We start from the raw sequence: 17,383 nt of genomic DNA on the forward strand, positions 1-17,383 counted from the left end.
ATCCATTTTACCAGTGAATTATGAAAAACAATTGACAATTATTTGTTTTTAATGATATTTTGGAATGTTAATAAGGCTTTGGAGTTTAATGGTATTTTGAAGTGTTAATAAGGTATTGGAATTTAATGATATTTGGGAGTATTGCCCCTTCTCTCAATAAAACCATGGCCACCATTTGTTAAAAGTTACTCCAGCAGTTTGAAAACTAGTCCATTAAAAGCAAGGTTAAAGTAACTTCATATACTGTACCCAAGTCACTTTGTCAATTTTTGTGGCTTGAGAAAATCATTTTTTATTTCTTAAATTTTCTTTTTCCTAGGGGCTACTGATTCATACAGGCAACACTGGAGTGGGCAAGTGGGGCCATAACAGTGGAGCTGCAGAGAGCTCCGGTCCTGCTGCTTCTGCCCTCTCAATTATCTGAACTGCTTATCCGAATAAAAACCGTGTCCCCATGCTATTCAGATAATGGAAACTACACTGCATATATAACATCAAATGCAGAAAATAAACTGATAAAAGGTTTTCCTCTAATCTTTCAATTAGAACAATTCCAGATGTTATTTGTGACAAAGGTAAAAAAAAAAATTCAATGCAAGTGTGATTTTACATTGACTCTGTCCCTTACTGTTACTTGAATGGGGGAGTGTGCTTGTTCCCTTTTTGCCTTCTTTATTATGCATGAAAGCCATGTGTCCTCTCCTCTCTTTCCCTCATCCCAAAAAAGTATTTTCACTTTTGTTGGTTTTACACTGAACACTTAAATCTTGTCTATTATGAAACTACAGATTATTGGACAACTATTAGAATTAGGACATCAAAAGAAATTGAAGCAATTGATAGGGAAGGGATTTTTAATTAGATTCTTTAGGTTAGGTACACAGAATCTGAGAAAATAATGACTCACACCAATATGAATTCATATACAGTAAGAAAAAACAATTACTATATAAATCTTGTATCGTGGGGGAGGGCAGAACTAGAACCATTGTCTTTCAGATCCAAAACAATCACAGGCCTCTGGTACTTGGGCTAAAGGAGGAGATGTCCATGGTAACAACAGTAGGTCCCTCATCCTTTGTGTAGGTTAGCCACGTGGCACTTTCACACACAAATCACATGTCTTAAAGCTGCAGTCTGAACTACATACATTAATGAATGAGCTAACAATGAAAAACATTTTTCTTGTTTTTAAAATGGCTACATGCTTAAACTATGTTCCCTGGAGCCTTTTCTGAAATGTTATAGTTTGGGATTCTGCACTGCTCAGCTGCAAATCAGACAGCACTAATAGGTTTAAAAATATCTTGAAAATTTATATAAAAAGGACATTTATTTTCAGTGCTTTTCCATTTAGAGTCAAAGGAATACACAGTTCAAACTGTAAAGTCTTCTGTATCATCATGAAGTAACTTAGTTTTGTATGTACTGCTTTTATTTTATGCATGCCCCTTGAAAAAGTACACACACCAACTTAAAGCAGCACAAGACCTTTCATTTTACTTTTAGTCCTGCTCATCTGATTTTTACTATTAAAGAAATACACTAAGCATGTAACATACAACCAACTAGCTCTCCATTTCAGTTAAAGCAAAGCCTTCTACAATTGCCACAATGAAGATTGCGTTGCCTAAAACAACTAAACAGCTAATAACACTGTTTATACCCTGGTGACATAATTAGAATAGTTAGTAAATAACGCTTTTTAAAAGTTAGAAATTAAATACAGGCTGAAGGACTTGTGTCTGGAACATAAATCAATTTGTTGATTAAACAATGCTTGAAATGCAAATTAATCACTGATAGATAGATCCTTTGCAGAGATAAAGATAATGTAGACTATTGTCTGCTGGCCACTCAGAGTCTCCAATGCTAAGCCACAAAACTTTGCGAAGCCAGCAGGGAGGACTTAAAACCTTAGGGTACATCTACACTTAAAGGACTGCAGCATCACGTGTATGCAGTGCATTGATACTACCTATGCCGATGGGAGTGTTTCTCCCATCAGCGTTGGTAATCCACCTCCCTGAGAGGTGGCAGCTAGGTTGATGGAAGAAGCCTTCCATTGACCTAGTGCTGCCTACGCTGGGAGTTAAGTTGGCTTAACTATGCCATTCAGGGGTGATTTTTCACACCTCTCAGCGACAGCAGACTTAATTTTCTACAGTAGACCAGTTTTTAGCTTGTCTCTCTGACACAGTTGGGACTCTCAGTGCTCCCAGCATGATGCCCTAAACCCTACGCTTTTTTTAAAAAAAAATATTTTTAGTGTTGCTACTGCTTTTAAATAAGGCATTTGTCCTAAAATTCAAGCAAGCAATCAAAAACTAGATTTTTTTTGTTTTTTAGGACTCATTTCTCTCCTCTACAACTACGGATAACCTCCAAAATTAGACAATAAGATAAAAGGAAAAAGGCCATATTCAGATGTAACTTCTGTATGGTCAGCAGTGACAGCTGGAGCAGAAAGCATGAGGAGGTTGATGCTCTCACTACAATCCCCTACATGTACAGCTATGTTAGTCTGTACGATTAGAGATTCTGAACAATCAACTGAAAAAATAATTTGCCTTTAAATCTGTACCTACCAGTTTTTCTTCCAAAGTTTCTCTAGTAATTAACACAATTCAATCTCTGCAATATTCATGTTTTAGGTATTCTTGATAATAAGTGGAATTGAGCCAACAGATAAGGTTTCTAATTTATTGACTTCTCTCATTTGATTTGATTCTCTTTCATATATTCATTTTCTCATTCCCATTAAGGTTTCTTTAAATACTCTTACTAGGTACAGGCTCTTAAATAGGATGATTGTTTCTTTAAGACGAACAAAATGTTTAAAGGAGTTTTGAATAAAGTCCAGAAACTCAAAGGGAAGTGTTATTTTAAATACTAAAATCTGTATCTTTCCTCAGGTAAGCAAAATGACAGCTGAGAAAGACAGAGTATAATTTCTTAAGTCCCTTTTTGGCACTGTTGTAGCCAGCATTGCAAGATATTTACATGCCAGATGCGCTAAAGATTCATATGTCCCTTCATGCTTTAACCACCTTTCCAGAGGACATGCTTCCATGCTGATGATGGGTTCTGCTTGGTAACGATCCAAAGCAGTGTGGACTGACATGTTCATTTTCATCATCTGAGTTAGATGCCACCAGCAGAAGGCTGATTTTCTTTTTTGGTGGTTCGGGTTCTGTGATTTCCACATCAGAGTGTTGCTCTTATAAGACTTCTGAAAGCATGCTCCACACCCCGTCCCGATCAGATTTTGGAAAGCACATTCTTAAATCTTGGGTCGAGTACTGTAGCTATCTTTAGAAATGTCACATTGATACCTTTGCGTTTTGTGAAAGCTGCAGTGAAAGTGTTCTTAAAACGAAGAACATGCTGGGTCATCATCTGAGACTGCTATAACATAAAACGTATGGCAGAATGTGGGTAAAATACAGAGCAGGAGACATACAATTCTCCGTAAAGGAGTTCAGTTACAATTTTAATTAATGCATTTTTTTAACGAGTGTCATTAGCATGGAAACATGTCATCTGGAATGGTGGCCAAAGCATGAAGGGGAATACGAATGTTTAGCATATCTGGCATGTAAACATCTTGCAACACCAGCTACAACAGTACAACGTGAACATCTTTTCTCACTTTCAGGTGACATTGTAAATAAGCAGCAGAATTATCTCCCGTAAATGTAAACAAACTTGTTTGCTGAACAAGAAGTAGGACTGAGTGGACTTGTAGGCTCTAAAGTTTTATATTGTTTTATTTTTGAGTGCAGTTATGTAACAAAAAAAAAATCTACAGTTGTAAATTGCGTTTTCACAATAAAGTTTGCACTACGGTACTCATACGAGGTGAACTGAAAAATACTATTTCTTTCATTTATCATTTTTACAGTGCAAATATTTATAATAAAAATATAAAGTACTGTACACTTTGTATTCTGGGTTTAACTAAAAATCAATATATTTGAAAATGTAGAAAAACATCAAAAATATTTAATACATTTCAGTTCGTATTCTATTGTTTAACAGTGTGATTAAAACTGCGATTAATCACGATCATTTTTTTTGAGTTAATTGCGTGAGTTAACTGCAATATACTAAATAGACTGGATATGAATTGCAGTTTCTCACCGTAAGACATGATACAAGCATGCTGCAGATTCTTAAGGGGCAAGCTGCACATGCTTACAGCTTGGAATCCCCAGGTGTCCTACAATTACAATACCCACCTGCTGAAGTGAAAAAACAGATTGACAGAGCCAGAAGAGTACCCAGAAGTCACCTACTACAGGACAGGCCCAACAAAGAAAATAACAGAACGCCACTAGCCATCATCTTCAGCCCCCAACTAAAACCTCTCCAACGCATCATCAAGGATCTACAACCTATCCTGAAGGTCGACCCATCACTCTCACAGATCTTGGGAGACAGGCCAGTCCTTGCTTACAGACAGCCCCCCAATCTGAAGCAAATACTCACCAGCAACCACACACCACACAACAGAACCACTAACCCAGGAACCTATTCTTGCAACAAAGCCCGTTGCCAACTCTGTCCACATATCTATTCAGGGGACACCATCATAGGGCCTAATCACATCAGCCACACTATCAGAGGCTCGTTCACCTGCGCATCTACCAATGTGATATATGCCATCATGTGCCAGCAATGCCCCTCTGCCATGTACATTGGTCAAACTGGACAGTCTCTACATAAAAGAATAAACTGACACAAATCAGACGTCAAGAATTATAACATTCAAAAACCAGTCGGAGAACACTTCAATCTCTCCAGTCACTTGATTACAGACCTGAGAGTGGCTATCCTTCAACAAAAAAAGCTTCAAAAACAGACTCCAACAAGAGACTGCTGAATTGGAATTAATTTGCAAACTGGATACAATTAACTTAGGCTTGAATAGAGACTGGGAATGGATGAGTCATTACACAAAGTAAAACTATTTCCCCATGGTATTTCTCCCCCCCACCCCACCCCCCACTGTTCCTCAGATGTTCTTGTTAACTGCTGGAAATAACATTTCTACCTTGCTTGTCACCATGAAAGGTTTTCCTCCTTTCCCCCCTGCTGCTGGTGATGGCTTATCTTAAGTGATCATTCTCCTTACAGTGTGTATGATAAAACCCATTGTTTCATGTTCTCTGTGTGTGTATATCAATCTCCCCTCTGTATTTTCCACCAAATGCATCTGATGAAGTGAGCTGTAGCTCACAAAAGCTTATGTTCAAATAAATTTGTTAGTCTCTAAGGTGCCACAAGTACTCCTTTTCTATTCACAGGCTAAAAATCCCTTTAGCTTGGGTCCAGTAGTCTCTTGTGGGGGGAGCGAAGAACACCAGATGATGTTACTCCCTCCTTATATAGCTTTTGCATATATCTGGAACCCTTTGTTTCAAAGCTTAGTTCCCTGACTGGTCTGTGGAAAATTACTGATATCACAAAACGGAGTCTTGAGACATGTGGTTTCATCACATGTCCTTGTAGAATCATAGCAGCCATCACTCACAGGCTGTTTGGAGCATTCACAAGAAGGCTCCCCAGGTGGGAGATAAGCTTCTCCTAAGGCCTACTGTTCTCTCCAAGGGCTCTTCCTCACCCACTATCTAGAATGTAGGCATCTTGTTTAGTGGGTGTTCCCCAGGTGTAACTACATTTGAAATACAGAGACAGTCAATATTCATAACTTCAGATACAAAATAATATATGCACACAAATAGCATAATCATATTAAGAACATCGTAACCTTTCCAATATCTCACGACTTATCTTGCATTCATCATAACTATGTCATAATCACATCATAATAATATCATGAAGAATATGGGGTGCAGTGTCACAGAACCTTACTTTTTCTGCTTCATTTTGAAGTATGTGGTCTGTCATTACCATGATCCAAAAAGTATATATTAAAGTATTTTAGGACAAGTTTTTTTCTTTTTTCAAGACTGAAGAGATAATTTATACAGTATATGCCCTTAGAGTGAGATTCTGTGCTGTGCTTCCTATAGGCATATTAGCTAAATTGGCTTTAGGGCACCACCTTTGTGCCCTCTTAATTCTTGGCTGCTTCAGGGATTGATAGACCCCCAGCCTAACTCAAACAACCATTCTGTACAGTATGGTGATTAATGAAAATCAAAGCCTAGCCTGCTATAAAGACATTACTATAAAGATATTCACAATGCTCAAACAGCATAAATGTTGTTTTGTTAAGGGAACTTTCTTCTTCATCCAAAAAACTAGGCATGTTTAGTCTTGAGAAAAGAAGACTGAGGGAGAGACCTGAAAACAGTCTTCAAATATGTTAAGAGCTGTTATATAAAGAGGATAGTGGGTCAACTGTTCTTCATGACTACTGAAGGCAGGACAAACATTAAATGGTTTACTCTGCAGCAAGGGAGGTTTAGATTAGATATTAAGGAAAATGTTCTAACTGTAAGGATAACTAAGCATTGCAAAAGGTTACCAAGGGAGGCTGTGGTATCCCTGTCATTGGAGGTTTTAAAGACTAATTTAGACAAACACTTATCAGGGAAGGTCTAGGTATACTGGTCCTATCTCAGTGCAGGGGGGGATGGACTATATGACCTCTCACGGTCCCATCCAGTCCCACAATTCTATGATTTGAGTAACTACTGTATCCAGTTTGTTCACAGATATTTCAATCATTCTGTCAAACATTTACTTTCTCACTTGTGGAACAGAGAATTAAGAGTGCAGCTCAATTCCACTTTTAACTTGTAACAGGTGTTAAAATGTAAAAATAAGACATAACTGAATCTATCATGAACAGATGTTGTTCTCAGTCTACACTCAAACATAGTCAGTAGCTTATGTAATGTACAAACTTGCCGTTTCCTGGCGTTTGCTTTTATTAACATTCAGCTCAAATTTTCTCCCTAGTCTAAACTGCTCTTATGGTTCCCATCTCAGGATTGTTCTCCCCATCTCTTATATCCTTTCCTTACAGACAGCTACCTTATATCTCTGGTGGGTAATGACTTGGTAGAACCTACATAATATTCCATCACAGGACCAACACTTGCTAACAGTGTGGAGCATGTGTGTGTGTGGGGCCCTGGGGAGAGAGAGGGGGTGTCTAACAAACATTGCCAACTCCGTTCTAACTACACAAATGATAATTTTATTTAGACCGGCTTTAACTTTCACGGTATGCTTTTATGTTTACAATTTTCTTTCCAGTGTTTTAAAATATATCATCATGTAATAAATACACTTTACACATGGTGAAGCACTAATCAGGATGTTAAACATAAATGTTATTCTAAAAAGGAACAACTCAGTGGATTAGCAGTAATGTTACCTACTATCAAGTAGGTTCTTAAGTACACTCCCAATTCCCTTTCTCCAGGCTAGTGGAGACCAGATATTTTATGGAACAGCAGAAAGCCTCATGCCCTTTACTTCTGACAGGTGAAAATAATACTTGGATGTTGTGGAAGAGTGGTAACTTTGTCTTAATGGGAATAATAGGGACAAATGTCCAACTCTGCTCAAAAATAAAGAGGTGGGCTGGGTCATATTTTTGGCGACAATTGTCATCCAAAACAGAAAAGTATTGTATAGGAACTTGTCCCCATGGATAGAGATTTACCCTTGACTGGCCCAATATGACAAAAACAATCCAAACTACTTTTCTGTATGTCACAGTTTGTCTCCTGCCCACAAATGTCAGTCCCTTTCAAATGTTATAAACACTGGCTTCCCTGAAGCAAGGGAGGCAAAGGACAAAGCTTCTACTGATGCTAGAGCTGGGAAATCAATTGATTTTTCTATTTGGCCGGCAAAAAAGTTAGTTCAGTTCTGAAAGCATTCAGAATGGTTCTAATTTTGGGGGAGGAGGAGGCACTGAACCACTTGGTGCTGAATCCACTACACCCTTGATGCCCTGGCCCTGGAATCAGAGATTGCCCAAGACGATACAGAATCTCAGTATTGTGCTCCCTCAGAGCTCCTGTGGTACATAGATTGAAGCCATCAGCACTTCAAAACTCCAACTAATTTGTAACACTGCAGCATGCTTCCTCAGCAACACTGGCTACCACGAGCAAACCAAACTCATCCTCTACTCTCTATGCTGGATTCCCATTGAACAGAGTCATGTTCAAGGTCTTGATGGCAGTTGATAGCTTGTCCCAGGGTATCTAAAGGATCATCATTCTCTGGGATGAGAACCGTAGTCAACAACTTCACCCTCGGATAAAATGGAACTTTCTACAATAAAGATGAAGCTCATCTATGCAGGAGACACAGCTTTCCTGGGAACCAGTCCTTCTCCCAAAGAAACTAAGGACCATTATAAACTTCTGTCCTTCAACACCTTTTGCCCCAAGTTCAAGGCACACTTCCTTCAACCTGGCTTTAACACACACAATGTGTATATTAAAAAAAACCTGAAAAAAAAAAAACCCCTAGTAAACAAAAACACTGCACTTCATACACAAATTTTCTCCCTGGGGAGAGGAAGAGAGAAGAGAATGAATCATATGATAGATGTTACTCACATCTCTTAATGCACTGCCAAAAGTGCTGTTACTATTGAGATTAGTGTGGTATAAAAAAAAAATATTGAATAGAATATGTTTTCCCCAAAAGGCTTTCCAAAACTGGGAAAAATCTCTATTTTCTTTCAGCATCTCATCTCTGTTTTGGTAAGTGGGGCAATTCTATTGCAGTCATGACTAGCAGCACAGTAAGTGATACAAAGAAAATGGGAAACACACTTAGGAATTCATGTATGTTCTCTAACTTTTTATTTTTAATTTACATTCAGAACTGCAAAACATAAGATCTTATAGGAATTTCCCCCCCCCCAGTGAGCATGTAGCAAGATTAAAATTTTCTAGACTATTAAAATGTGATCAAGTTCTGTACCATTTGGTGGCTGTTCACTGGTCCCTGTGTAATGAGTTGACATCAGCCAAGTTCAGAGTAAACAAAAATTCCCCCCTCAATTGGCATGTTTGTTGGCAGTCTTCATTGAGAGTTTAACGACTAAATAGACATGACTGAATTATTTTTGTTGCTCATAGGTGATCTCTTCAGAACAAAGACTGGGGTACACTGCTCTGACTGTAAACCTGAGAAAGTATTTGCTGCTGCCTGTGCTTATACCTGTTCTGTGGAAAAAGACAGGACTTCAGCTTCACTTTAACTGAATGCAGCCCTTCTCATGTGTGCTAAATTCACAAAAAACAGTTATTTTTACCTCTTAATATTAAGCAAGGCCCAAGGTATTCCAGTGGGAGTGTTAAATGCTGGGAGCAACTTTTCTCCAAGTTCCACTGCTTTCTTTCGAAATATCTGAAAAATAAAAACCAAGCATAATATTATACAGTATAAACTATGTACTAAGTACTAGGAAATAAATCCTGTTATTACTATTGGTAGTGTTTTACAAAGCATCCCTTAACACTGGGGTTTGTGCAGAGATGTTGAAGAAAAAGGAAGATACAATACTTTAGTACCGAAGGAAAAGTTATACCTGGCATTCTATTCATAAGATTTAGAACTACCTCAATATGTCTAACTATCAGCAGGTAACACAACAGAACTTTTTATGCTTAGAGAAAAAGCATCTAGTTATAACAATACGGCTCTGCTCTCTCCAGTTGCCAATAGTCAGCTCAGGCTCTGGACTGAGCTAACTGTTGGAAGGCTTTCTTTGAGCACTATCTGATGATCTCTTCAAGAAGAGAGTTTTCTAATACAGGAAAACTGTTCCAATTTAATATAGAAACCTATTTATGGAGAGCAATTACAATACTTGGCTGTTCAAGCACTATTATCTGCTTTGAATCACATTGGGGTTTTATAGAACATACAAAAAAATTATCCCAGGTGTACTAATATCGAAGTCACCTTTGCTGATTTTCTCTCCAACAGTGCCTCCCCTTCAACTTAGTTTTTCTCATGAATACATTTACAATACATGTTTTTAGGCATCAATTTTCAGTTTGATATATATCACAATTTAAATTGGTATTCTAAGCCAAATTTTTTGAGGAAGAAAAATACACACCACCTTTGTACAGATGTACTTGTGTGTGTAAACATTTGCTGGTGGACCAGTGCAAGAGAAGAGAGGGGCACACTCATTTACCTTCTCATAAGTAACAGCAGTTCATAAGAAATACTGTACTTTCAAAAAGCCACTTTCAATATTTGTAAATTAAGTAGGTTTTTATTTAATCAGAGGATCTTACACTTTTTGGTCAAATTTCAGTTGCTGGATTTAGTGCCTGGATGTTGGGTGGTGTTGGTGGCCTGAGATATACAGAAGGTCACACTAGATGACCACAATCCCTTCTGGCCTCTGATTCTGTATCCACATGGGACACCAAAAATAACCATAGTTTCCTGTTGGGTCCTCTATCTTACCATTTGTGACTACAAATGATTGTGGGATTGGACTTGCAACAGAAATGTGTCTGATTTTGGATGGGGCCCGTAAGCTGCATTCTTGTACTAGAGTTGGTATCTGCATGGAGTTGGAGCCTCAGCCTACTCCTCCTGCTCTTAACCGTGCTCTACTCCAGGGAAGAGAGGCAGGAATTAAGTGCTGTGAGCAGGGCCAAAGTAGTATCAAGGTAGATTTAAGAGAAATTTGACAATGAGGAAAATAAGCAATTTGTTTGGGATGCTTTCGATATCCAGTTTGTTTCTGAATATTCAAAGTAGTTTATTATATTTTCATGATGATATGGATTTTGCCACAAATTATGGCTATGTCCTTCAGACTGCTTTACAGTATGCCTGGGGTTAATATAGAGGATACTTTGAAACCACAGCTAGTGTAGAATTCAACTGTCTCGTTGATTGGCATTAGCTATCGGGAGCATGTTAAAATAAGTCTATGAAGACTGCACTGGCTTTCCATTTTTTTTTGTTTGCAATTCAAATTGTTCAGATTGATCTATGAATACCAATATTGGTTTTTGCCCTAGCTACTTGAGATAGCATTTCTTTTTCCTATATGATGTCATGACAGTGGAGATCAACTGGACAACTTACACTAGCAGTCCCTATATTTAAAACATCTGGAGACTGGCTGTACAGTATATCATGATGGACCTCACTCATGCTGGAATTTATGTTCCCTACTAATGCAACAGAAGAGGACACAGTATGAGATCATATCTTTTCTCGGGGTTTTGCCTGAATGAGACATTGTGGCAGTACATATTTTATTTTGTGGAACAGAAGTCAAGGTTGATGGTTGTCAATGTTTCATGGGTATTATTTTTAAGACATGCCCCGGGACAGTGAGAGTTGCTTTTTATAAATAAAAACACACATACATTTAACTATACTACAGGATACAAGGCCATGACCAAGATTTCATAACTGTGGCACATTATTGGCTGTATTAATCATTATTAAGCAGCCTATACACAGGCTCAGCAAGAGATATATTAGAGTAACTGTTTTTGGACAAGAAGATATTACTTTATCTAGTTTAACATCAAGGTTTTAATGCTGCAATACTGAACTTCAAATTATTCACAACTTTCAGGAATAAAACCTCCATCATTCAATCTCATTATATTTATTTGTTGACATATCTCAATTTCCTTGAAACTTGTTTTGTCTGTTTCAGGGAGACACAAGAATTGGTTAGCCAAAACTAATGGTTCTAATATTAAGCGTTAAGTAAATATTTTTCCACTTTTAGATAAGCAAAGAAAGCCTTAAGTTATTCATGTGAACTGTAATGCTCTGAACAAATATTACATCAGCTTTAAAACACCAGAAAAAATTAAGCATATTGGTGTTAGGAAGTTAACTGGAACATCCTTTTCAAAATTAGCAGCTAGAAGTACAGGAATTGAAAAGGAAAAGGAAAAGCCATTAGGAAAATAGGACCAGAGTAATTTTTAAATTGAACTGATATTCTAGAACAAGTCTTGAGCATAAAAGTCCACTCTTGTCACTTGCAACAAAGATTTTCATAAATTACTCAATGGATTCCAATAATTTTACTTCTTTCCAAAATTCAAAATTTGAACTAGAATAAAGGAACTATAGACATTCTTTAACTTTACCTAAGACTATAATTTAACATGACTATACTACTGACTGTGCGGTAACTATCTAATGAGTAAAACAATACTGGCAACTGTGATTTCAAGCATACAATAATGCTGTGTGAATAGCGGAACATATTGAATTGGAATGTGATCCAGGAAAAATCACCATCCTTGAATAGACAAAAAGCTAACAGGTAAAGCCACTTTTTATTCATTTAACTGATACCTTTAATAAAGTTCAGCAACACTAACAAGAAAAACTGATCTTAGCTGCAATTAGTTAGCTCAATCTATCTCAGAACATTTTTTTTTCTTTTGAAGACCATACATTTTCTAACAATGTGCAAGAAATAAATGCTATGCAAAAGAAACCATAAGGTACTTGCTTTTTACAAGTTGACAAAAATTAAGAAGTTGAAACTTTCATTTTTAAAGACACATCCACATGCCAATATAGATTTTAGCCAACATTTACCAAACTTGTCTCAATGTTCCCTCAAAATATTTTAAACATGTCTACTCCATCTATAGTCAGACACCAAACAATCTGTCATTTAATTCATTCAATGAACACATTAAAATTGTTAACTTATCATTCTGCCTCTAATTTAGCTTCTTAATTTTAAAAAATATTTAAATAAATTTATTCCTCATGAGAGAGTCTAGATGAAATACTTTGTCGATAGGTTTCAGAGTAGCAGCCGTGTTATTCTGTATTCAATGAAGTGAGCTCTAGCTCATGAAAGCTTATGCTCAAATAAATCTGTAAATCTCTAAGGTGCTACAAGTACTCCTTTTCTTTTTGTCGATAGGATACTCAAGCTCTGGGGAAGCATGCCTTGGTATAACACAATGCCTATGTGTATTGTGGCCCCTATTACTAATAAGTCACCCAGATTCTTCAATTTTAATTCTTGGTCTTTCACAGTATTAATCCTTGTTAGAACTATTCCCTGTAAAAGATAAGGAAAATAACCACATCTACATACACTCTATTTACCTCAGCCACCTTCCTACAATAATTGCTTTTATAATTTGTTCAATCATCTCTCAAAGTGTGTGAAGCACCTTTCTGACCTCCTTCAAACTGAGAAAGTCATCCCTGTTCAGCAAAGAACTTAAGTTATATGCTCTGGTGAACTTGGACACCAACTTTGGACTGTATGTGTGGAGAGTTTAAATAAATTAGTTTTTAAAAAGTCTATTTAGAGAGATTACTCCCATTCACTATGCTATTATATGGTATGCAGAAGTGGTAAGTGTACTCACGTGAAACCTTTTTCTTTTACTGAATTGATCATTGTGAATTTAAATAAAAGCTTCATTTTCAAGATAGAACATCAAATATTCAGAACTGAATAGTTCAAACTAACAAACAAAAGCTCCAGTCCTGAGATCACGTCCATGATGACAGTCCCTTATACTCCCATGGAACCTCATTAACATCCACATGGGCACAAAGGGCTACTAGCCTGGAACTAATTGCAGGATTGGAGGGCAAAGCTATTTTCTGTGGTGAGAATGAACAATCCAAGTATAGGGTTTTTTTCCTGAATGAAACAGGCATACATATTCGCTCTCAAAGAAAAATGATCCCCTCTACCTGGAATGACAAATATTTATGAAAGTCAAATTAGCCTAATAACTATTGCAAATGAAGTGATCAGGAAAAAGGGAAAACAGAATACAAAGGAGGAACAAGTGCCTCCTACAAATTCTAACTATAATACACAGCCAAGCATGGTGAATTATTGTAAATTAAAAGGCATTTCTAACTCCATCAAAAGACATTAACCTTCACCAGAAATGATGGGGTAATTTTATCTTATCCTTCAGCTCCAAACTAATTTATGCATTGTGGTATCTGATTGATTAAAAAATAAAAAATTATAAAACGTACATCCCTGAAAGAATTCTCTACAGAATGATGAAACTGTAAGTTAAAGTTTAACAACTACATCAGGAAAACATCATACTTAGAATTTTAAAAACAAGTATTGAAAACTTGAAGACATTTTCTTTACACTTCTATATCTGTTCAATAAAACATTCACTTTTTTCATTACACTTACAGATAGAAATAGACAGGACTCTGACTAAGATGCATTGTTTTCTTTGCAGCAACTGACCGCCTTTCCCAGTGGGCCAGCCCAAGAATATTACAATGCAAAACAAAGAAACAAGGATACGAGAATGAACAAGGACAGTCTGCTTTGTTTTTCCTCAGGCAATATAGTAGAAGACTTTTTACCACGAGTACTGATTTATTTAAGTTTAAAATGATCTGCTAACAAAGAACTCTTTTGAAAAGCTCATTCTGATACTTTTTATACAAGACCACCAACTAAAATAATATGTTCCCCTCCCCACCCCTCCACAAAAAATGTTCAAAACTACACATAGAAATTCTATTTTCCACATACTGGTATGTCCTTTAGCATGCAACACCACTTCTAAATACAGAGTACTATTTTAAATGTCAGATTATTTTCAGCAATTCCTATAACATCATGTTCATGGTCTTTATGATCCATCTGCAGATTATCCAGATGCTTTCACAAATTCAACAGCAAATCCTTTACCTGCAGGTAAGTTATTTTATAATTGCCACTGCATTGTTACAAGTTATTTTGAGAGTTTGCTAGTATGTTAAATTTGATGCATCCACCTTTTCCTTAAAAATGCAATGGATCAACCAAAAAGCATAGTTTAAAACAATGGTGAACTTATAAAATACCTATTACTAGCAATGCAACAGTAATTGTAAAAACAAACAATTGCAGAGGAAGGCTCTGTTATTGAATTTGTCTCAGCATTTGAATAACTTGCTAATTGATTATAAGGTAAACATCATAAACATGGCAACACATGAAAAAAAAAAGTCCTTAAGACTGAACTGCTTCTCTGTAGGTCACTGAAATGGAAACAAAGAAAAATCACAAAATTCTAAATGTGTAGCATATATCAAACTCATTATGTTAGCACATTGCTGAAGATTTGATTCCCTTCATCACAAAAAAAAGTGAAATGTGAAAGTGTATACATTGTGGTAGTAAAGCAAAATGGGGAGATATAGATCATATAATGGAAGCCCCTTTATGTTTACTGAATATTTTTATATGAAAGTGCGTGAAACAAGCACAATATCCTTATCAAAAGTTGAATATTCTGGACAAGATTTTCAGAAAACAGAAGTTAGAGTGTGTAGCACTTCTGAAAATCAGGCTATGTATTTCAATGCCTAATAAATATAGATTTAGGAGCTTAGCTTTAGGCTCCAACTTTTGAAACAGTCTTGGTCTAACTTTAGTGTAAAGAAACACATTAAACAGATGCAAGTAACAGTATTCCTATAGGACCCTCGGAAGTTATGGTCATGAAAAATCCAGAAGTGAATAAATGAACGTGCCAGTAACAGTATGTTGGGCATCTCATAGCTGGAAATGTATATTGGAAATCTGACTCCCGTCAAATATGTGTAGTAGTGTACAAAACATTTCCACATACAGACTCCGCTGGTATCCATACCCTAAAAGTTCTGTTTCTGTTATGCTGCACTCCCAGAATTTAGATGTCAGTCAGTGCTGAAGGTCTTTGATTTTCTTAGTTGTTTAGTTACTGTTACCTTTGTCACCATTATTTTAAATCTTCTGCTTAGCTTAACACATTGTGTTACCTGCTTATTCATAAATTGTTGAATCCCTAAATATGATACTGGAATATTTCTTAACATATATAAATACATAATGTGGTACATACTATTCTGTATTTTGTGTTTTTAGAATGATGGTATTTTGAGAATCAGAGCATGGAATAGCAGCCGTGTTAGTCTGTATTCGCAAAAAGAAAAGGAGTAGTTGTGGCACCTTAGAGACTAACAAATTTGTTAGTCTCTAAGATGACACAAGTACTCCTTTTCTTAGAGCATGGAATGTTCCCATAATTTTACAAGGCAGTTAAACCTTAAGACAAATTGCTGTTGGTATCACGCTGCTCATTGACTAAAACTAATAAAATTGTTCTGAAATGTTTTCTATTTAGAAATAAAGAGTTACCTAACGTAACAACCAAAATGCTGCCACTATTTTCAGTAGATTAGCTTTGGCTGTTTTATGGTACCATGAACCACAGGAAAAGGAAATTACTCCTCTATTGTTCGAATGATCATCATACCAAAAAAGAGTCAAACAGTGCCATGAAGTTATCCCTGTCAGAAAAGGCTTTGGAGAGCTTAATCAGACTGAAATAATTGGATTGGAGACAGCTTCCCACACTTAATCCAAATATACAAACAGTGAAAAATTAATCAATCATACTTGCTAATGCTAGCAGTATCTAACATGTATAATGATTTTTTGAAACATTGTAACTAGAGAACTAAAGTGTAGCTCTACTGTGTTCTGAAATTTTTTAGGGAAGCCAGTAATTCCCAGCACAAAATACTAAAAAAACTTGAAGACAGAACTAAACAGAGATGGACAAGAAACTGCTGTATAATAATTTGAATGTAGATTTATGCTTGAAACTGGCAGTTAGGCAGGTGACTGCTCAATTTTAGGCTCAAATCAAAAATAAATACATAAAACAAACCGCAAGATAGAGGGTTTTGTTTCAATTATATTGAGCTGTCTCTTTTGGTTATGCTTCTGTACATTCAGGAAGTGCTTATGTAGCCATAAATTGCAAAAACAGCCTAACAGTTTTGAGGAAGGACCCTTAATCTGGAGGCGAAGGGCAGTAATTGCTAACGTGGCTGATATTTATAACAGGTATTAGTAATTTCTTTAAGGTTTATGTTTATTGGCACAGTTAAAAATGAAGTTAGAGGAACATACAAATGGAAAAATTTCTCAGCTTGAGGTATTCAATTTTCAGGTATGAGTGGTGTTTGAAAAAGCTATACAACAATTAATGAATGAATAACAATACAGAAGTCACAGAATCATAGGACTGTCACCCAGTTCACCTCCCTTCACTGAGGCAGGACCATGTACACCTAGACCATCTCTGACAGGTGTTTCTCTAACCTGTTCTTAAAAACTTCCTAAAATGGCAATTCCACAACCTCCCTTGGTAACCTATTCCAGTATTTAACTAATCCTTAAAGCTATAAAGTTTTTCCTAGTATCTAACCTAAATCTCCCTTGCTGCAGATTAAGCAGAACACTTCTTTTTCCACCTTCAGAGGAAATAGAGAAACACTTGATCACCATCCGTCTTTATAAAAGCCCTTAACACATTTGAAGACTATTATCAGGTCCCCCTATAGTCTTCTTAGCACCAGTTTTTTTTTTAAAATAGCA

The 17,383-nt window shown here is 36.5% G+C and overlaps 1 protein-coding gene across 1 annotated transcript in view; it reads right to left on the reverse strand.

Moving 5' to 3' along the window:
* The window catches only part of MAN1A1 (mannosidase alpha class 1A member 1), a 210,210-nt gene that overhangs the window by 76,622 nt on the left and 116,205 nt on the right, over positions 1-17,383 (reverse strand). Inside the window, exon 5 of the mRNA XM_038396065.2 lies at positions 9,260-9,354. Coding sequence (XP_038251993.1) covers positions 9,260-9,354 — 95 coding nt within the window. The remainder of the gene's footprint in view (positions 1-9,259; positions 9,355-17,383) is intronic.

The sequence above is a fragment of the Dermochelys coriacea genome, chromosome 3, assembly GCF_009764565.3.
Source record: "Dermochelys coriacea isolate rDerCor1 chromosome 3, rDerCor1.pri.v4, whole genome shotgun sequence".
NCBI classification, from domain to species: Eukaryota; Metazoa; Chordata; order Testudines; family Dermochelyidae; genus Dermochelys; species Dermochelys coriacea.